This window comes from Cadophora gregata (assembly GCF_030347475.1).
Source record: "Cadophora gregata isolate MNR1 chromosome Unknown scaffold_1, whole genome shotgun sequence".
In the NCBI taxonomy this organism is placed as follows: Eukaryota; Fungi; Ascomycota; class Leotiomycetes; order Helotiales; family Ploettnerulaceae; genus Cadophora; species Cadophora gregata.
The window spans coordinates 1,481,563-1,501,955 of record NW_026695924.1 but is presented as its reverse complement, the minus strand read 5'-3'; the positions used below and the strand labels follow the sequence as shown (position 1 = coordinate 1,501,955).

At 48.2% G+C, this 20,393-nt stretch overlaps 7 protein-coding genes across 8 annotated transcripts; 4 read left to right on the top strand and 3 right to left on the bottom strand.

Moving 5' to 3' along the window:
• Positions 1–163: 163 nt before the first annotated feature.
• Positions 164–1,123, top strand: ONS95_000494 (uncharacterized protein; the record flags this gene model as incomplete). Its single annotated transcript, XM_058493650.1, has 1 exon — positions 164–1,123. The coding sequence occupies one exon, from the start codon at positions 164–166 to the stop codon at positions 1,121–1,123; it is 960 nt and encodes a 319-aa protein (XP_058363850.1).
• A 160-nt stretch (positions 1,124–1,283) lies between these two features.
• ONS95_000493 (uncharacterized protein) lies at positions 1,284–3,081 on the bottom strand. Its single transcript, XM_058493649.1, has 2 exons — positions 2,532–3,081; positions 1,284–2,478 (listed from the first exon to the last, which is right to left on the bottom strand). Exons 1-2 carry the CDS (start codon positions 3,055–3,057, stop codon positions 1,724–1,726), a joined length of 1,281 nt encoding a protein of 426 aa, XP_058363849.1. The 5' UTR covers positions 3,058–3,081; the 3' UTR covers positions 1,284–1,723.
• Positions 3,082–3,170: 89 nt separating this feature from the next.
• YML6 (54S ribosomal protein, mitochondrial) lies at positions 3,171–5,499 on the top strand. Of its 2 annotated transcripts, XM_058493648.1 has the most exons (5): positions 3,171–3,299; positions 3,352–3,475; positions 3,523–4,613; positions 4,678–5,005; positions 5,144–5,499. In XM_058493648.1, exons 1-3 carry the CDS (start codon positions 3,216–3,218, stop codon positions 4,200–4,202), a joined length of 888 nt encoding a protein of 295 aa, XP_058363848.1. In that variant the 5' UTR covers positions 3,171–3,215; the 3' UTR covers positions 4,203–4,613; positions 4,678–5,005; positions 5,144–5,499. The 2 variants fall into 2 exon arrangements, with proteins under 2 accessions (XP_058363848.1, XP_058363847.1); XM_058493647.1 differs by lacking the exons at positions 4,678–5,005; positions 5,144–5,499 and having other exon boundaries at positions 3,352–4,303.
• ONS95_000491 (uncharacterized protein) lies at positions 5,283–5,627 on the bottom strand (the record flags this gene model as incomplete). The annotated part of the gene is made up of 1 exon (XM_058493646.1): positions 5,283–5,627. One exon carries the CDS (start codon positions 5,625–5,627, stop codon positions 5,283–5,285), a length of 345 nt encoding a protein of 114 aa, XP_058363846.1.
• A 1,548-nt stretch (positions 5,628–7,175) lies between these two features.
• ONS95_000490 (uncharacterized protein) lies at positions 7,176–9,419 on the top strand. Its single transcript, XM_058493645.1, has 4 exons — positions 7,176–7,624; positions 7,689–7,887; positions 7,947–8,066; positions 8,204–9,419. The coding sequence occupies exons 1-4, from the start codon at positions 7,538–7,540 to the stop codon at positions 9,307–9,309; spliced, it is 1,512 nt and encodes a 503-aa protein (XP_058363845.1). The 5' UTR covers positions 7,176–7,537; the 3' UTR covers positions 9,310–9,419.
• Positions 9,420–13,767: 4,348 nt separating this feature from the next.
• On the bottom strand, positions 13,768–17,080 carry ONS95_000489 (uncharacterized protein). Its single transcript, XM_058493644.1, has 2 exons — positions 16,146–17,080; positions 13,768–16,061 (listed from the first exon to the last, which is right to left on the bottom strand). Exon 2 carries the CDS (start codon positions 15,616–15,618, stop codon positions 14,230–14,232), a length of 1,389 nt encoding a protein of 462 aa, XP_058363844.1. The 5' UTR covers positions 15,619–16,061; positions 16,146–17,080; the 3' UTR covers positions 13,768–14,229.
• Positions 17,081–19,271: 2,191 nt separating this feature from the next.
• Positions 19,272–19,730, top strand: ONS95_000488 (uncharacterized protein; the record flags this gene model as incomplete). The annotated part of the gene is made up of 1 exon (XM_058493643.1): positions 19,272–19,730. One exon carries the CDS (start codon positions 19,272–19,274, stop codon positions 19,728–19,730), a length of 459 nt encoding a protein of 152 aa, XP_058363843.1.
• Positions 19,731–20,393: the final 663 nt, after the last annotated feature.

Genomic DNA, 20,393 nt, shown 5'->3' with positions numbered 1-20,393 from the left:
GATATCACAGTCACGAACAGGCAGTCACTTCGCAGTTCAATGTTCGAAAGAAAACTGCCAATGATTCAACAACACAGCCCACTGCACTATTTCCTCCACCTTTGCATCTAAATAAGTGTTTATTTCTTCCTTCGCCCTATCCGCAAACCTCGAAATCTCAAATATGTCTTCCTTAAATCTCCATACTTCTATCCAGAAGCCAAACTCGCTGAGACCTGAACGGTCGGTAAACCTCAGGAAAAATCACCATTTCCCGAGTCAACCGCGACCCATCTCTCAAGAAACAACCTACACAGATCACACCTCTAGACGAGGATCCCTCGAATCAAATCCACCACATCTATCTCCTGGTGAGAGGCCACAAATAATGATCGCAACGCCTCCGAATCTCGGACCACAAGTGCCAACACCACCACCAAGTCCCCCACTTCTTGAGAGAAAAAGTGGATTCAAGAAGTGGATTTGTTTTGTTGCCGTGGGAGCTGCGAGTCTGATGGTTATTTTGATGCTCATTACCATTGTGCTGCTTGTTGCATTCGGCACGAAGAAACATTCTTCTACGATATATGTCCAAGCGACAGTTCCGGTATCAAACGGAACAGAAACAACCCTTTCAGTCGTTCCGGCACCGAGACTTGGCAAAAGAGGAGGCTGGATGTCGACCAAAAAAACAACGACACATAAACTGGCAGATATCGTCATTCCTGATCAACATACACTTGTACCAATATCGATATTAATGGTAAGTGATGGCGTTACTATAATGGCGACGTCAGAAATAGCTACGAGGGAGGCAGACTCTATGGTAACAGGAAAAGACGGTGATATCACGACCTCCACCACAAATATGCGCAGCACAGAAGCTGCTGCTTCAACTCTTCTCATGTCCCCTGCTTCTGTTGTTACACAAACCGTCACAGCTGCACCTAAACCAGAACCTACAGCTGCTCAAACTAGCCAACTTTCCACCACGGACCCACCACCAGCTTTGATAACTGTGAAACTGCAGTTCACGATCAAGGAGTCCAGAGAAGGACAGTCGGCAGGAAAACCAGCACTCATGAATATCTTGTCTACGGCTCTTATGGCGGGAATTATCACAGTGTGCCAAAGACTTTTTTGAAGTCTCGAGGAGGTGTTGGGATAAGATAGAGGAGGTACATCGATTTGGGATGAAAACTTTGCTGCCAATCTCGTGGAGCAAACGCACAGTTAGTCACAATCACACAAATACAATTTCTTTTCCGCTCTTCGTACAAAAACTTGCGTATCAACAGCGAATTGATGAGAGTCTCCCAAATTCTCAAGCTGTATCTTTCAATGTCAAGTTGGGGTATTGCAGGGCCATTTGTTGACCCTTAAGCGAGCTTGTTCAACAAGCTGCAGAAGCGTGGTGCTTGAGACTCCGGGCATGCTTCCGACAGACATTTTCGTTCTACTTCGCACTTGAAAAGGTGAACTTGCATGTACGGATGCTCATTGACAAACAAAGGTCATTTCGACTTATGGTGACTGAATGATTCACAATGCTCAGCTTCGAGGAGCAGAATCATAGCCAGAAGAAGAATTTTCAGCGCAGTATCGAGCCGTTCTCAATAGCAAAAGCGCATGCGCCAAAAGTCGGACAAATTGAGAGTTTAAAGTCTGAATTCGACAGGATAGCAGACACTTTCTGCTTTCATGGTACAATATGGTACAATTGGTATACTCTATACAAACATCATCACCTCTGGAGCGACAAATACTTTCCACCAGAGTGACGAGCCTCCCAGCCTCTGGCCTTCTGCTTTGGCTTAATCGCAATCACCTTCTTCCTCTTGAACTCGATATCCGCTCCTTCGATACCTGCTCGGCTCATCACACCAGCCGTTCCTTCGTCCCATAAGCTGCGGAAGATGCTCATCCCAATTGGCTTGATTTGGTGCTTGTCAATAAAGCTCTTCAGGAGGAACCTATCTCGCTTGACTGAATCCTTTAAGTCATTAACGTTCAGCGTTTGGCCTGGGTTTTGTTCGATAACGAAGACTGAGTATCGGTGATATGGGGATCCCTTTTGAGCAAAAGGTGGCAGCCAAGGCAAGACTAGCTGGGAGTCCGTGGCCTTCGAAAGAGGCACTGAGTTCTCTACAGGTGAGATTTGGATGTTGGTAGCCAAGTAATGGCATCGTGATATGAAATTATCTTTCTCCACAAGCGGCACATCGGAATCCACTACAACAACAGTGACAAGTCTTGCGCCTTTGTCAAAAACCTGTACTTTCAGTCGTGCTGGGACTTCGCTGACTCGAGAATCGATAAATTCGCCAGCTTGAACGTTTCGATCTCTGAATGCCATCTTGACATCTGCAGTCGGCTCGAAGAATGGTAAGACATCGGGAACGATTGCGAGTTGATTTATACGCTGGACTATGATCTTTCGTTGATATTCGCGCCACTTCCTGTCCGCGAGGTGTCGGTAGATGGGCTTGTTCATGTCTCCTGCGAATAGCATTAGCAAGTTTCCAATATTTTGATGGCAAAATTCCACATGCCTTCTCCATCCTCGAATCGTTTCTTGATCAACGGATCATTGATGTCTGCTTGGATCTTCAAGTATTCCAAGTGCCTCCTCATACTCTCCAGCCTCTTCTGCTTTGTCGCCTCTCCTCCCCGAAGACTAGACGCATCCATAGCTACCAAGTTCGAAATTCGCAGTCGTTCCGTTGCAATCAGCTTCAATTTCTCCTCGCGGTCTGCAGCCAGCACTTTTCGAGCTTCCTGGAAACATTGATACGGCAGTTGCTCGAATGGGATGTTATCCGAAGTCTTCAGGGCTGCACGACGTCTTCTGGATCCAATTGGAATTACGCCACTCTTCATCAGCTTCTTCTCGTGCCGTGGGTTTGTAACAGTTGCTGGATCAAACTTGGCCGTTAAGGGGACTGTTTCGGTGGTTGCTTCATCGTTCGTCCGGGCAGAGCTCGTAAAATTTCGAATGACTCTTGCAGATTGGCAGGAAGGTTGGTTGGCATGGAAGCATCTTGCCAATGGCCTTACGGCCTTTTGACAGGCTGACATTTTTGCTGTGATATGATGTTGTGGTTGTTTGCTGTCAATTTTGTCGAGAAGCCGGAGCTTGCCGGGGAAATATTCTTGCGCTCCGTGAGTTTTTGCCAAACCTTGCCTGTTGACTCCTGGTTCAAGATGCCATCACAATTGATCTGATCATATCAACGATGGCGTCTAAAGGCTTGCCGAGCTTTTCAAGGAGCTTTAGGAGTATAAGGACGTTTCCAACGGGTGTTAAAGATCCCCTTACAGTAAAGTACTCTCCTCAGAATGTAGCTGTAGCTTTACCAACTGAATCAACAGCAATGCCTGGCACCACGACTCTCACGGTCAATGGCAACAGAGACATCAATGCCAGCGAACCTCACACAAGAATTTAATCCTTCCTTCCTAGAGACTGCAACGGATCCGACATATTCACTCCCAGGTACGAGGTGGTCAACCAGAAGTGAGACCCCGTTCTAATGATCGCAGACCCAACCGTCCTCACAACCATCTACAAATTTCCCACGATGGAACCCGTACGATTCGAATCCTACGACAGTAAGCATCTGCATCTTCCGCTACGTCGAGATATCCTCCACCGGGCCGTGGTCTTTGAGGGCGATGCAACTCGTCAAGGAACAGCAAGTGTGAAGACCCGTTATGAAGTCCACGGATCGCACCGCAAGATCAGACCGCAGAAAGGAAGTGGAAGGGCCCGTTTAGGTACGGCGCAATCTCCTATGCTGAGGGGTGGAGGAAAGTCATTTGGACCGCATCCTCGCGATTTCGCTACAGGACTGCCCAGGAAGATGTATGATATAGCGTGGAGAACAGCTTTGAGCTGGCGCTACAGACGAGGGGAGCTTATAATATGTGAGGATGGGATGGACATTGAGTACCCGAAGACTCTATTCATCAAGCATATATTCTCGCACAATCACTGGGGCCGAGAGGACGGAAGGACACTTTTGATCACGAATAGCTTCAGGGAGAATCTGGCCACGGCTTTGGCGCCAGCCGGTGAGGAAGGAAGGGTCCAATTAGTGGAGGATGTGGATGTGAAAGATTTACTGGAGCTCGGAAGAGTGATTATTGAGAAAGGAGCACTGGAGCAGATCTTGAGTGAGCATCAGAGCGATCTGGTGCCCAGGATCAAAAGTGTACAATAGGTTCCGTATCTGAGAGCTCCATGGGCTGTGTATATCTCTTGTACAATCAAATTTCCTCAACAGCTAACCTTTGTTGACTGAATATGAAATCTAATCGAACGTTCTCCAATCGCTCCGAATTTGAATTCAGTGTGGTTTCAAAGTTGTCTGAAGTCTAGAGTTGATTGGCTTGAGACCTTCGCCGAGCGAAGGGAGCATGGAAGAGACTGCATTTAGCGACACTGTATTGATTTGCGACCCGGAGCTTTCCCTCCGTTCCCTTGACAATATTGAGGATTTATACACAGACGACCCCCCCCCCCCCCCACACGCCTCCCCCTGGTCAGACGAATCAAAAGCTTCAGAATCTCTAGCAATTGCGAAGGTACAATAGCTCAAACAGCAATAAAATCACATATCTCCCACGCTCCGGTTAGCAAACCCCCAGAGGGGACCCCGTGCTATACTTATGCTCTAACCCTAACTAACCTACTAGTACTATCCCCCCCCCTAAACAAACGTTAAAGGTGTACTTTTGTGGGCTAAACACCTGGAAGGCGTACTCTAACTGGTAGACGACCCTGGCGATACTCAGAGCACGAGCTAAATTCTGGTCAATCGTAAAAGCAAGGGTGGCTGTAGAAGGTTCGAGATGAAGTTGAAGCAGTGTTAGTATCCTTATTGGATAGACGCCCTGGCTAGCTACCCACACGAGGTCCAGTTTTCATGAGGTTTAACGTTTGTTTAGGGGGGGGGATAGTATTAACCCTAACTAACCCTAACTAACCCTAACCTTTAGGAATACACTCGAGAGTTGTACAGGCGTAAGTACTCAAAGTGCCCCGCAAGTAGCATTGATAGTACTTCCCTATTGGTTGCAAGGGGGGGGGCGTGTGGGGGGGGGGGGGGGGTCGTCTGTGTATAAATCCTCACAATATTACTGACAAGTGAGACTCATGTAGCAGCATCCGACTGACTTCTAATGCAATCGCATGACAGCTACTGGAAATGAGCTGCTGGAAATTGTTCAATACTGCAGCTACCCGTTTTCAGGTTACGTAGCCGTAGCCGTCCAAGAGAGTGCACATCGGCGCCTTATGTTCACAATCGCAGACCCGATTTAATGATATCCGACGCCTTTTCAGCAACCGCATAAATAAGGGTCTGCGTATTTCCTTGCAGTATTAATGGGAATACAGAAGCATCAACAATCCTCAAATCCGTCACACCAGAAACTTTCAGCTCGGTAACTACAACGCCTCCTCCTTGCAGTGGCAACATAGCACATGTACCTACGGCATGATATAAGGGTTTCGCCCATTTCTTGAGATGGTCTCTTGCTGCGTGAAAGCCGCTCTCCACATCATTACTCTTTGCAAACTTTCGCTCATATCCTGCAGCATGGTTGGACATCGGTGCTGTGTGGAGGGCTTGCTCGGCGTACATGAGAGAGCGAGCAAGAATATCTCGGTCTATGGCCTGCGAGAAGAGCCTGGATATAGTGAGTCTAGTAGTTTATAGTGAAATAGAGCTGGGTAGAGAGAGTTCCCAGGGGGGTCAAAAGATTGGTCAAAAGATGGGAATGAAGGTTAGCTATATTCCTGTTCAAAGTCCAGCCAAGTTTGAGGCTGTGAAGGAGTTCCAGAGGCTATTTCGATTTAATCGAACGATTTAATCGAAAAAGAGGGTAATAGTTCGAATATACAATGTCTCGCATCTCGCGCAAGTTGGTTTCCGCTCATCGCATTTGAGTTTGTAATGTCTAGCCACACGAAGTCAGACCTGGGCAGTGGGCTGTCTTCCAGATCGTACCGGGAGAGAGTTCCTTACATGCAAGTCAGACAACCCGTTTTTGTACGCGGAACCGACTTTCGGCTCTATTTGACTTCGGGCTTGTCCTTTTCGGTCGTGCATAGAGTAGGCATGGATTACTCCCGATAAAAAGGACATTGGGATATGTTGAGGTCGGCACTCGTAATACTTGTATCATTCGCTGGGCCTGTTGAAATATGGGAACCCCTGTCCGGTTGCGAGGTCCCGCTCCTGATTTGCTGGGAAGCGCCGTGAGCCTAGATCCGCTAATATGCATCATGCTTTCGAGATTTCTGAACGCTTTGAAGGATAGGACATCGACTGAACATGGTTCTCCATCCTGCAACATTTGCATTCAGGAAGATGGACTCTGGGCTGGTTTGATCAGATGCCCACCAAGCTGAGGAGGGGCAATAACTGCCGCCCGAAGTGCCGCTTTGCTTGCGTTCAGTGTGCACAGCCCAGTATCCGCCACGCTGCCATCAGGATTACCGTGGGTCCCGGGGCGTAATAACAGTTGTTCCGGAGGAACATCAAAAAGGTTCACCGTAGTATTAACATGAAAACAACCCTTATTTCCTACTGAGAATCGTAGTTTGACGATACAGGGCTTAGTTTATAAAATTTGAGGGATATTAACAGACAGCTTTTCCTGTTCTTGAAAGTACAGCTCTTGTATTAGCTAGAATTAGCCGAAGCGCGGTCCAGGGTAATCCTGATGGCAGCGTGGCGGATAAGTAAATAGAATCAGATTTCTAGGTTTTTCATAGTAAACATACTATCCCTCCCTAAATAAACGTTGAAGTTTACGCGATAGGATCATCTAGCCAGTTAACGATTAATCAGGGGGGTTAGGGGGGGGGGGGTTTCAGTAGAGAAGGTTTTTGAATTAAATTAGCATCTAATCCTGTGTATTACTGTACTATTCTTGCATCCTCCGGTCCCGAACAACCGTTAATTAATTAGCTAGTCCTACCGCGTAAACTTTGACGTTTGTCTAGGGGGGGAGAGAAGGTGAAAGCCTCGGAATTCCAACGTGCCGTAGGTGGAGTTTATGACAGAACAGGGTTGGTTGTCCTTCGTGGATTAGGTTCTCGCTTAATTGTATAAACCCTCTAAATTCTTTTGTTTACATTTCAGTGGAAACCGTCAACTGCCTACTCGCACTTGGAATGAACGGACTGACAATTCGCTATCACCGGGAGGTAAAATTTGTGAGTAATACGGAAGTAGTCAAGACGTGTATCGAGCGCCATCCGAAGCAGAAAGATGAAGTGGTGCAATCCCGGTGATCCGAGTCCTTGACACCAGATTAGACTCAAGGTTTTTTGAGAGATTGACCCAATTTTACGCACCGCCTATCCGACAACTCTGAGTTTGACCACATCATAAGTGGAAGAAATGAGGTGTTTAAGGGCCAATCAACTATAAAGACATTCGACCCGAGTATTTTCCCCGTTTCCTTCTGCATCCCTAATTATTGTTTTTCGGGAACAGTCACTCTTTTATCCACCCAATCCTAGGATCTGTCATTTTTTGCAGATATGAGATTCAAACAGTTCACATCGCCAGCTTTGGCCTTCTTGGTCGGCTCCGTTGCTGCACAGCCAACCACTTATGAAGATGACGGGGTAAGTACTTCCAACGCTCGTGTCCAAGGAACTTCCAATCGAGGAAGTGCTAACTTCTCCGAAGTGCCCAGCGCCTCCAATTGTCCCTTCCTCAACTCCATCATCGTTGAAGCCAGCACCAACATCAGCATCAAATCAAGTTGTCCTTGACGTCGACCTTGTCGTCATTGGTGGTGGTAGCGCTGGAATCCATGCTGCAATTCAGCTCAAGGACGCCGGCGCCAAAGTCGCAGTGATTGAGAAGAAGAAGCAGATTGGTGGCCGTACGTCTAATAATTGCTTAATTTGTTGCTGCAAGCCACTGACATGTTTGAATGAGCAGATGCTGAAACTTTCTACCCACCTAACAGCGCGCCTATCAATGTCGGGGTAGTGGTCTTCGAGAATAGAACTGCTGTCACCGACTACTTTGCTCGTCTTAATGTTAGCACTGCTGCCATCGGTTAGTATACCCACCCCTTTTTTGGTGATTTTTTAGACACTGTGAAGCAATATTAAGGGATCTACGTCTCGCGACTAGATTCTGATGGATTTTGGAGTTTAGAAGGACTGAAAGAGCCAGTACTGACATGTCAATAGACGTGGCCTCAGTGACACCTGCAACCCCCAACTATGACTTCGCATTGGGCTTCCCCATTCCTGCACAAAACGCGTCGGCCACCCAAGCGCAAAACCAAGCCATCGCAGCTGCAGCTCAGAGCTATACCACTAATGTGCTGGCGAAGTACCCTTGGATTGATGCCGGCTTCCTCGTCCCTGATCCAGTTCCGGAAGAGCTTCTCTTGCCTTTTGGGGAACTTGCAAAGAAGTACAGTTTTGAGGCCCTCCTCTCAATCATTTCGAGTTTCAATTGGTACACAGGCGATATCTCAACTATACCAGCATTGTACGGTATCAAGGGACTCGGTCCCGGACTTCTCCAAAGCGTCTTCGGTAAGTTCATCGTTGCAGCTTCAGGGGACACACGAACCCTGTATGAAGCTGCTGCGAAGCACTTAGGAGATGGTATATTGTTGGATTCGACAATATTATCAGTCAGACGAACAGAAAAGACTGGAAAGCCAGTTGTCATTCTTGTCAGCCAACCAGGCCAGCCACAAAAGCTCATCCGCGCCAAGAAGCTCCTCGTTGCCATCCCCCAGACACTGAGCAACATTGGCAAATTCGACATCTCAGGAGACGAGAGAGATATCTTCTCCAAGTTCTCTCCTTTGGGATACTGGGCTGCGGTTGCCACTGTCCCAAAGCTAAACAACACCGTCCGCAACGTTGGCGTCCAGACTCCCTATAACCAGCCCGTCATTCCGGGTCCAGCAGCCATCCAGGCAACAGTCGCACCTGGCTATTTCACCACTTTAATCGGTTACAACGACCTGAACTACACTGACGCATCCAGTGAAGCTTTGATCCGTAAGAATTTGGGGACACTTGCCGCTGTTGGAGGCGTTCCTCCTGGATCCGCAGAAGCGACAAAGTTCGTTTTTACTTCGGACCATGGACCTTACGCCTTACGTGTCTCGACGAAAGATATCAAGAATGGCTTCTACAAGAAGCTTCTTGCTGCTCAGGGAAAGAGAAACACTTACTGGTCTGGTGCTGCGTTTGCTGGACACAATAGTGCTTTGGTTTGGAACTTCAATCTTGGCACGATCGTGCCGGGGCTGAAGAAAGATCTTGGACTGTAGGTTCCAGAAGAACCTCGGATTGTGAGACGATTTGGAAAACGGAATTAGCATCCCCTCACGTCAAACTAGGACATCTCGTTAGTCTATTCTTCTTCAAGCTCTAATATTAGATGTAAATTTCTGTAACCTTTATGATTTATATATGTGACCCCATATTTCACGGTAACCAAGTCGTTGAGGTTTCATAATTCCTGGTTTTACTCGAATTTCTACTAGCTCTGATGGCCATGGTGAGGGTGGACAGAAAGGGGTGGATGAGAAGCTGAGAAGCTACTTGGTGAAGATCATTGATCCTCATGTGTGCTGAAACGTTTCGTATGACACGACGAATAGTCGTGCTACCAGCAGGTGCAAGTATCTTTTCTTCTCATGTGTCTGGAACAGCTCATTTTCATTCTGCAATCTGTCAGCAATGTCAACAATGTCTAAGTCTCGCGAATTCCTGAGCAAGTTCGACTGCGACAAAGTAAATATTCGTCAGGCACCCAGGAGAAAAACTCCTTGTGCAAAGTTTCGGATGCGTGAAGGAGAAAAGTTATACAATTTAAAAGAATTCAGAATGTAGTGAGATTACCAAGCTTCGAGGGATCTAACAGAGCTCTTGCCTCAGCAACAAATTCTTGCAAAGCCCGGACAAAGAACACTTCCACTTCAAACGATGGATATCGAGAGAGCTGATACTCGTGGGGGAAAAATAGCTCGAGTGTTTCGTTCAGTTGGTGATGATAATTCTTAAAGCTGAAAGTTGACCAATCATACGCCTTACTGTAACCGCCTGTGCGCAACATTTCCCCGTGGGGATCCCAATCCCTTGAATTCCTCTGAGACTGCCAACCTTCATAGATTTGAGCTTGGCGGCTATTTCAGCTCGTATAGTAGCATATTCCACCTACAGCCTCGAGCCAGGCCTGCTGTTCCTCCACCAATGATTACGAAATCATAAGCATGAGACAGGAAAGTATCGATGTCTACAATATTGATTTTCTCTCTAATGGTGGCTCAGCTGAGTTTGCCATTGCGAGTGGATTGTGGGCGAGATTGAAGAAAAGTGTCCATCGAACTGTCTCCTTAAATTTTCCTTGAGCAGACTGGTCTTTATATACCGTACAAATCTGTCTCCTATGACCGCCTGCGATGCTATGCGCGTCCATTGACTCCAGATAATTTTGCCTCCACCATCAGCTGTGGAGAAATCTCAGTATTCTCCAGTTTACTTACTTATGATTACAGATCACATATCAGACACCGGCCCTGGGTATTTTTCAGCTCATAGATCCTTCAACGCATACAGAGCCGATGGAACATAGCAATAGCCTAATACGAGGAATACTCTACTCTATTTTGTAATGAGGCCGTTAATCAAAAGGCAATTGACTGCAGCTTAACGGAGTCCTGATTGGTCATTGCTGTCAGCGTTCAGGACCGACAAGGCCATGACTATTAAGTCCGTGTCAATCATGGTCAACTGCATCTGACTCGCTTTATCTTATTTTTTAAGTGGAAATTGTTGTTGTGACCTGGACATAATCGCCCATTCGCCAAGAGCTGTTTTCGGCTTCCGTCTCCCTCTTCAAGGTCGGGAACAGACCGGGAGGTGGAACATGAAACTATTCCAAATGTCTCTATATCAGACGCAAAAGTTTCGGGGAGCTACGGTGGGATTCAATCGGTAGTTATCTTGCAGGTTTTCTCCCTTCCTTTCATGATTTCAGTTATACCAGATTTTGACAGAGGGCCGGCAATAATGGCAGGTTCGGATCGTCCCAGTTTTGTCGTTGCGAATTTCGTCATTGATCGACGGCGAAGTGGTATCCACCGTGCCCACCGCAAGATCCCACCAGGACAGAATTCCATCAGTACAAACCGAACATGATCCTCCTGGATCGATGGATGAGCTCCTCCTCAGGATCATCCCCTCGAGCAACTCAATCACCACACTGGACTGTCACCTCTGCAGGACGGAAGCACGCATTCAGCCAGCCAGCCAGCCATCGAGCAGGTCCCGGATTCTTCGACCCTCGCGAACAATCACGGCCTCCGCTCCTCTTTCTCGACATCTTCCTTCTCATCCATTGCATAACAACAAATCGATCTATTGCATCATACAAGGCCACCGTCAACATCAATACAGGAACAGGGAGACCAGCCCTTAGTTCCAGCAAACATACAATCTGACTTCAAACCCACTAGCCCAAAAACGTGTCCATCACATTCTATGGAAAGGAATATGAGCCGGAATTTCAATCCATTCAGCAAACCAGAGCATGAGCAACTTCCTTTCACATACCTTCCACTCCATTTAGCATGACCTCCCACTTCCAAGTTAGAAAGAAGTTTGTTGCACCGGGCCTCAAATCCGTTGCTCCTCTTTCTGCACCGGAGACAAGTCTTGGCTTGATCCGTATTTATTAACAGGTATGTTCCATTTGTACGGTTCTTTCATCCGCTCTTTGGAACAACTTTCCTCGTGCAACTTTTAAGCGAGAGCAAACATCTTACATCATCGTGTACTTCACCCCTGCCATTCCCTAATTGGGACGGTTTGAAACCTATCTTATTGGGGTCACGTCACGCGGTTGTTTATTCTTACGAATGATGTAGTAGCATTTGGTAAATTCTGTGTATGTCATACATGGCTTCGCCACAAACGCAATGCTGTGATTGGGGACGTGGTCCGGCGATCTTTGTTGCAAGCCTCTTATACTGGAACGTCCCCTCTTCCCTACAGCTTCTCGGAGATATCTCCACCGGAAACACCTCCGCTCTGGTTTCTACTCTCCATGGAATTCGACTTCGGTGACATTCAAAAACGTGCTCGGTTTTGGATATGGGTCATGTTCACTCGAAATGCTAAACATCCCATAGAGAGGAATATGAGGATCTCCGATATTTTCTTTCTACGAAACCATTTTCACGATGAGGAGATACAGACCTCGCCGAGTGTCGAAATAACTTGTTGCTCAATCGGCAACACCCATCCTACTCCTGCCCTGCCTACCACATCTCGACCACTTTCAGTCTTTCTAGGTCGATGACGAGACCAGCTTCATAGACTTTTCTGCAACATATCAGCAACTTCCAAACATGGAGGAACTTCGCCTACTTCACCTGCCCGACGTAAAAGGCAGCTTCCTACTCAGATACTAGATTAGACCAGTGCCTTGCGGCAAGTGAGTGTGGTGCCAACAAATTGTCATCCAATACCAAGTCAGCATCAGTTCTTCTCTTCTTTCGCTCATGAGCAATGAAGCTGACGACACTAGAATAGAGCAAAATATCAGACTCTTGGAATCCAGACGATCCTCAGGTTCACCGTTTCCCTCCAAGAAGTGGCAGCCAGTCTTACTGATAGCCAATTCTGTTCTGGGTTCGCGGCGTGACTGCGGTCTCCTCTATCTCCCGGAGAGGCTTGTCTCCTCGTCGTTATGTTGACTCGACGGGCAAAACATACCGGCGTATGAAGATCAGAGAGCAACATCGATGAACTCATGTATCTTTCAAAAAGTCAGACAACCTTTCTTCTTCTTCTCGGCCGCCATCCCAAACAAGAGACGTCAATACAACAGCTTTTCAGAATTTGAAGGAATAGGTATTCCCAGCCTTCTTCTCTTCCACCGACAACCAGTCGCTTCAGCAAGTGAAAGCAGCAGCAATACAACAACGGTGGAGGCGCCACAACACTGAAGGTACTGGATTCTAGCATCCAAGAAGACGTATAGGATAGGAACCTGCCGCCAGCAGCCAGTTCGGTCCAGATCCGTATGAGATATTCGAAAATCCCTCCAACCAACTTCCACCGATCAGCGAACTTGAGCAGAGTTTTGTGCATCCAAAATCTCTCGGATCTAAGTCCGAGCCCCATGAATCCTCAATCTCTCCAGTCTCCATCCTCTTCAGTGGCGCTGTCGCGGCACAGATACTAGACATCAACTCCCATCAACCCAACGGTCCATCCAAGCCGTTCATTCTATTCTCGATTTCCAGCCAGTACGCAACACCCATCCAACTCCAGGCCGACAATGCCGTCAAGCAACATCACCTAGACATCAGAGCCTGGCGAAACGAAACGTCCTCAGTATTGAAGAATGACAATAGCTGTCCCACAAGCAATGGATACTAAAGTGCGAGGAACAAAGCGCAAATGTGGTCATTCACAATTCCTGGAATTGGGACTGGAACAGATCCGCGGGTTCAGGTCATGTTATGTCATGTCATGTCGTCAAGACTCCCGTCTCACGGGGCCATCCCATCACGTCACGCATTTATGCCTCTCTCCTCGAGTTCGACTTTCGCACCGCCTGCATCAACATCGAGAATCACGCCTTTTACACTGTCAACTTAATCTTCTCTGTCCAGTGGAAAAGTTGAGGCAAGTTTCCGAGACTCTTTCTTATATTGGGGGGAATATGGCGCCGTATCGCATCGGAATGAAAATATTACTACAATACGACATGTCACCACCACGTCTGGTATCGAGTCTTGTTCATATGATATATTGCTACGAGCACACACAACGCAACACAGCAACTGCAACAGCTCTTGCATCCACACCTGTGTACAATACCCCACATTCTCGCCCTCGACTATTTATTATTTGGAGAGCATTCACATCTGTGTACAATACCCACATCTGTTCTCGCCCTCGATTATTTACTATTCGGAGAAAAAAAAAACGTACATTCCTAAAAGTACTTTTTGGGAACCAAGCGAGAGCTGTTCACTAGGCTAAGTATACATGATGATCAAGACCTGATCTGCTCTTGTTTTCACAGCGGAACCTTCACAACGGGTTTTTCGCCCGTTCGATCATTCATTCGGCACTTTTTAACCAAATTGCCAGCTCATCCACTGTTGTGGATCAGGAATTATGGTGTGGTATAAAAATCCTCTCGCAAGCACCGATCGAAATGGTCAACACGACTAACTGGCCAGATCTGGACCACCAAGCTCCAATTGAGAAAGAAATGTAAAGGAAAGGTCCGCATTGGTGGTTTCGAGCGAAGGCAGTGGTTCGTCCCTGCGATATTTTGGATTTCCAATGCCGTCATCCTCAATCGACATATCCTTCTTAGCACCTCCTGCAGGGCTGTTAAAGTCGATTGCAGAGTCTGCTTGCATGATAGAACCACTCGACCCGTTCCGGGACATATTGACACTGTTTGCAAAATCGGTGTTGATTCTGTTCCCGGATTGCGATATGTCGCCAGTCATGGGCCGACTCCTGGATCCACCGGTCGGTTGGTCACCGACGCTTGAAGTGGCGTATGAGTTGGATCTTCCGTGACCTGGAAGATATGTCGAGTTTTGTGGTGACATGGCTGGACTTTGACCGTCTTGGAGGGATTCTGGACCATCTTGCAGAGAATCCTGCTGCACATAACCGCCATAAGATCTTGTCATGACAAACCCTTGGCCAACATCCGCGCGCCGTTGGTTGCACATATCGATCTGCTCCTGTAGCTTTGCAGACAGCATCACAATCTTGTCCATGCTGGTTCTGGCCTGTCCTTTATGCTCATCGGAATTACAGCGACTGTCTACATCGGAGGCGAAGGTCTGAAAGGCGTCTAGCTCCTCCTCTAAGATGGCGACTTGGCTCCAAACGAAGTGGTTGTCCTGGCGCTCCTTGATCATCTGGTCTTTCTTTTCCGCTTCCGTCAGCTTCTTTTTTTGCCGGCATTTTTGCGCCGCGTCTCGATTCCGCTGCAAATGATTCTCTCTTTTAATCGCAAGTTCTTCCGCGGTTCGAACCTTCTTCCTGGCACCTCGGCGTCTCTTTGGTTTGGGTTCGGGGGCAACATCCGGGTTGGCACTGGGTACGGATGAACTGGCTCTTTTCTGGCCGGATGATTGAGTGTTTGTATCTTCAAGTGACGGTTTTGAACTGCGCTCTTGGACCTGCGAGTTGCCTTGTTGACCGCCATCCGCAGGTGGTAGCATACTCATTGGATTGTTGTTCTGTGAGGTGATCGCCAGAGCTGTTGGAGCTAGGGTATCTGCCGGAACCATGGTATTCGCTGGAGCCACAGTACTCACTGCAGCAGACGTTGGTAGGTAAGCGCTGGTTGGAAGATTTGGGAACGGATATTCAGATCCTCCAACGTAATCACCCGGCATGTTCGATGAGGTGGGTTGCAAGTTGCCTGCCATGTTAAGCATGGCATTTTGCGAGGTACCAGCAGGAGGGGTGAAGTTGAGCATGTTGCTGAAATCATAATCCGACCCATTGAAGAAGTTCGGGGTGAGTACTTCATTGTTCGTTGCCCCGTTCCATGGATTGCCGGCATAATCGAACAGACTGTAGTCCATTTCGGCGTTTGTTGGTTGACGCAGCAGAGCTCTCGGGATATCACAAGGACGGATGGAAGGCACAATTCGCAGATGTGCGTTGATTCTGCTTCTTACGGCCACCACGAGTCTAAATTCGAGGCGGAGACGCTACCTCGGTCCCAATTCACCTGGCCTGGCCCTAAATATTTCGAAGGGGTTGTACCGCCAACCGGTAAGCAGGAGTAGGTGGTTTTCGACGTTCTGTTCGCTCCTCTTTTCCGATTCTATGGGTATTGATTCGAAGTCTGAAGATGAGATTGATCTGGTAAGAGTACACGATCCAATGCTAAAGGTTGGCGCAATGTTCGCGGGGTTTTAGTTGGGGATGCTCGGTAAGCGCAAATGAAGGCAGGTGCAATTCTCGCGCACAAGTGTCGCTGAAGAGAAAGTACGGTTGATTGTTGAGCAGTAGAAGTAGAAGACTGGTGGTGCATCGTTTAGCCATAAGGGACTGTACTTTGCGCGAAGGTCGAAGACTGCGTCATTTGATGCGGGACTTTCCTTACCTTTGCCGTTCAATTAGAATCTTGGAGCAACTAATCGCGTACCATACGTATGTAGTAAGTCTGGCTCACAGGAAGTGGCGGAAGCTTTGTTGGGCTTTTCCGGACGAATTGGCACTTGACGATGGAATGCCACAGATATTGTTGTTGTGTGTTTGTAGTCCGTAGGAGAGGGCAAGAATGCGGGCCTGAACAAACACGTCGAAGGCCGGGTAGATATGGATGGCCAGGTACCAACGAATGCTTATTGATGTCTGTGTCTGCGGAGAAAAGCACTCTTCAAGCAGATGGGAAAGTTAGAGTTTGACGGCGCAGCGTGTTGACCGGAGGGGTATCCGCTGCTATTTCCTTCCAGGCTAGTCGTCCCCGCCCGCGTTGGCTAGGTGTACGGGATCGAGATCGGGCGGAATTGATGTGAATTGAATTGAATTGAATTGATTTGATTTGGTGAGTAGAAAGGTGATTGAAGTTGCGAATGATACAGAAGGCCGCCAGTGTGTAGTGAGGCTCGAGAGATGATGAGGAGAGGTTTTCTTGTCAGATTGCCAGGACCCCTAATCCCGAACGATCGGAGGAGATGGAGGAGATGGAGGAGATGGAGGAGATGGAGGAGCTTAGATGCATCTGATAGAAGCTGGCGATGGAGCTCTCAAGGAAATATGACGCTGCTCTACCGCACCGCACACAAATCTAGGATGGACGCATATGAGGTAGTCGAGTAGGGTAGGGTAGGGTAGGGTAGTGTTGGTGGATGCAGGTGCGGATCCTGGTACTGTAGGAGAGGGGGAGGTGAGAGGGGAGGGAGGAGGGGAAGTGCTTCAGGCCCCTTCATTGGCGGTGCAGGCATCCCGATTCCCTACCCACCATGCCCTTCCTAGGTAAGGTAGGTATGGGTATGGGTATGGGTATGGGTATGGGTATGGGTATGGATACAATGGCTAGGTGTGCTCTTTGTGGCAATCCAATCGCCACTGTGTGCCCGGCAGTTCAGTGTCTCGCATCTAGACGACTAAGAAATCCACATTATTCTTGCTCTTCTGGAAGATGCTACAGTAGGATAGAGCAGGGCCAGACGCCCATCTACGCCGAACATATCGCAGGATTATGTCCGAACAGACAGAGCTCCCGAGCTGACTATTGTAGGAAGCCTAGAGACCAGGCCAGGTATCCAGGTCCCATTCTCACAAGCAAAACGTGTCTTGTCGAGCTTGTCCTCCCCGGCGCGCCCCTGTCACCTCCCACCTCCACCTGGGGAGAGCAACCCTGGCGTACTGGCGAAAAGGACCAGGATCACCGCATGGAGGGTGGGGAATGCGCAACATGGGATTCTGAAAATTCCCATCCTCCTCCGTGGCGACCCAATGACTGGTGTGGTGACCGTGCTTTAGCGTTACCCGGAGTAACTGCTCCGGGCTCAGGAAGGCTTCCAAATCCGACTTTGTCTCGAATCTTTGATGTCGCTTGCTGCTTTGATGAAGAAGATGGAATAGAACAAAACAGAGCAGAATTATGGTTCTATGCGTTACCTTGTGCCAGTGGAGAATATCAATCCTGGAGGGAGCAGCTTGGTAAGGCAGGAGAGTGGATGCAAAGGATTCTCGGTGGCGACTCGAATTGCTGAACAGAGAGAGGATTTACATCCACGCCCAGGGTGCGCGGAGGCGGGCTCTCCTCCTAGGCTGTGTGCTAGATTGTAATGTAACGACATCAAGTTTCTCAAAACACAACCTCAGCGGTCTTTTCATTTTTCCTGGTTATACAGATTCAGACTTTTGTGTCAAATCGGATTCCTGGTCAAGGGTAGTGACGGAAATGCCTGTTCTCCCGGAGGTAGGTCTATTGCAACCAACCATGGACGATAAAAATCTCGACACTGGTACCACCGTAATCGTCAACTAAATGGCAATGGTGCGTCTGGAGAACCCCAATGATCTGATAAGAACCAGTAAATTGACAACAGAATAAATGCAGAATCCCAGCCAGCCATGTTACTTTAATCGCTTCGTCAACACATCAAATCGTGCTTGCGTAGACCTCGGATCCTTCCCCACCAATAATTGACTTGGCAATCGACCTGCCAGGTATCCCAGCTGTGAACATTTACAATATAAAATCCGAATGGACGCATCGCTATTCCGAGTTCTGAGATCTACAGAAACAAGACGGCAAACAAAGAGGGGACGTCGACTTTCCAGGATTGGAAAGTGATCGTAGATGCCTAAGATTGTATAACTATATAACTTGGTTTGTGGTGTTATTTTCAGGATTCGATCTGAGATTCAGACTTCGATCAAAACATGATCTGACATTGGAAAGTGTCTCGATGCCGACTGTTTCCCGGAGCCTCAACCATCGAAAGTTCTATGTGAAGCTGTGGATCAACCGATATCCGACTTACCGAGATGCTTGTCAACGAACGCCACTTCCTGTGCTGTCACGCCGTGTTGACATTTGCTTTACCATTCTACCCCGGTTGACCACCAACACTTCCAGTCTGCATCTACCGAGTTTTCGCCGTCGATTCCTCGCTCGAGAAGGCAATACAATGAAAAACTGCATGCTCTTCAAAACTGTCCAGTTGCAAGTCTAGTGGTTAATCTACTCGCCTAGATGCCCACCCCAAGGAGGTTTTCTCGCCATCTGGGGGAAAACAATACCTCCTCGGGGACTTCCACGATACGATCCACTCCACCGTCGCAATCTACATTTTGTTTATTGCAGTCATCAAATTATCAGAGCTTGGATCTCGAACGAAAGAAAGCACTTCCACTAGGAATTCCGGGGCGAAACATGGCTGCGACACCTGTCTACTCATACCTAGAGAGACATCGACATCGATATGGTTCCTTGACAGAGCTTGAGTTCTCCGTTCACGGTCTTGAACGAAGTGTGCCCCTCACTTTCGCGATTCAATTCTGTGGGGATTCGGAATAGAGCCTCTCTCAGAGTGCAGCAGTATTTGAGGGTCTCATCGACCTGATTGTGTGCAGCTACAGCAATTAAGCATTGCGGGCTAACAGATGCTTGCAGTTACTTCGAGCCTCCTCTGCATCCGTCGGCCATAGGACATAGTGAACGCCACCAAGCGTCTGCACAGTTCCTACCCTATCCCGCTCACACTAGAGCGCTATGAGATCGCCAGTCGCCAGCACCAGGCATACCGCAAACAATAAGCCAGGTCCAGCCGTCGCCGATCTCGACCCCTTAAGCCACCGTCTGTCCCCATCACGATCCAGCACGAACGTCCACGTCGCGGGTCGCGAGAGACAATATCCGGAAGAAATTATACTCAGCATGTCTCCAATGGCGGCTACCATCGCAAGTGTTCCTGAAGCCAGACCCTTGAAAACTTTCAAGAAGTTCAACCAACCTGAGTTCCTTCCTCGGGCTGACGGGTCCGATGAAAGTAGGGGTCTACAACCCTTCAAATTCAGAACAGTCACGATCGACTTCCAGAATCCTGTTCGCCACCCTGAAATATCTGTGCTGCTACCCAGCGGCCAACTACGCACCAGTAGGAGGATCGCATATAATACCAAGACGAACCCGAGACGCAACCGTGAAGGGTCCTCTCCACCCCTCTATTGAGGCAGTCATCTGGCCCATGCTCATGCAATTGGGACAAGGAATGCGCCGAGCAAAAGCGGCGGTCTTCTCCTCTATTCCCACATAAAAACGCCTCACGATGCACGACCGCCTTGGAAAAATATACGGGGTAGGGGCACACTTTCGTCATTGAATGGATGGGGATAGAAAGAAGTCTTACTGGTCAGCTCACTAGATTGTGCTGTGCTACTGTCAGGGCTTGGTGCTCGCTTTCTTCGTGGGACTGAACGCATCCACAGTGGGTTCACGAGAGAAGCTTGGTCGGCTGTCACCGTACCATTTACCCCCGAGCAGATTCATTTCTATGAACGAATCGAGCGTGGCTTATCTACTAACCTATGTGATTTGAGGTATTCAGCATGTGCAAAAATAGGTGCGGGCTTCACCCATCTTGGAACCGGTCACAGACTGGGCGAGCTGCTCCGGATGTGGAGGGTACACAATAGTCCCAGAGAAGGGTAGGGAAGGGAAGGTGAGATGTGATGAGATGTACGCGTTCCTGCCATCAACCAGGCATCGTACGATCCTCACAGCCGGACCTTAAAGCTCGCTAATCCCGCCCATCGTGAGTCCGTTTGCGTTTGAAACAAGTATTGTTCTCCTCTATCCCCTCTCCATAATTTGTCACAACACATTATCGTCAGA

Excerpts from the sequence above, each read along its gene's own strand:
- ONS95_000493 (XM_058493649.1), bottom strand. The coding sequence starts at position 3,057 with ATGTCAGCCTGTCAAAAGGCCGTAAGGCCATTGGCAAGATGCTTCCAT. Across the intron at positions 2,479-2,531 it reads ACGATTCGAGGATGGAGAAG|GAGACATGAACAAGCCCATC; the intron begins GCATGTGGAATT and ends TGCTATTCGCAG.
- YML6 (XM_058493648.1), top strand. The coding sequence starts at position 3,216 with ATGGCGTCTAAAGGCTTGCCGAGCTTTTCAAGGAGCTTTAGGAGTATA. Across the intron at positions 3,300-3,351 it reads GTGTTAAAGATCCCCTTACA|CAATGCCTGGCACCACGACT; the intron begins GTAAAGTACTCT and ends CTGAATCAACAG. Across the intron at positions 3,476-3,522 it reads TCCGACATATTCACTCCCAG|ACCCAACCGTCCTCACAACC; the intron begins GTACGAGGTGGT and ends TAATGATCGCAG.
- ONS95_000490 (XM_058493645.1), top strand. The coding sequence starts at position 7,538 with ATGAGATTCAAACAGTTCACATCGCCAGCTTTGGCCTTCTTGGTCGGC. Across the intron at positions 7,888-7,946 it reads GAAGAAGCAGATTGGTGGCC|ATGCTGAAACTTTCTACCCA; the intron begins GTACGTCTAATA and ends TTGAATGAGCAG. Across the intron at positions 8,067-8,203 it reads TGTTAGCACTGCTGCCATCG|ACGTGGCCTCAGTGACACCT; the intron begins GTTAGTATACCC and ends ACATGTCAATAG.
- ONS95_000489 (XM_058493644.1), bottom strand. The coding sequence starts at position 15,618 with ATGGACTACAGTCTGTTCGATTATGCCGGCAATCCATGGAACGGGGCA.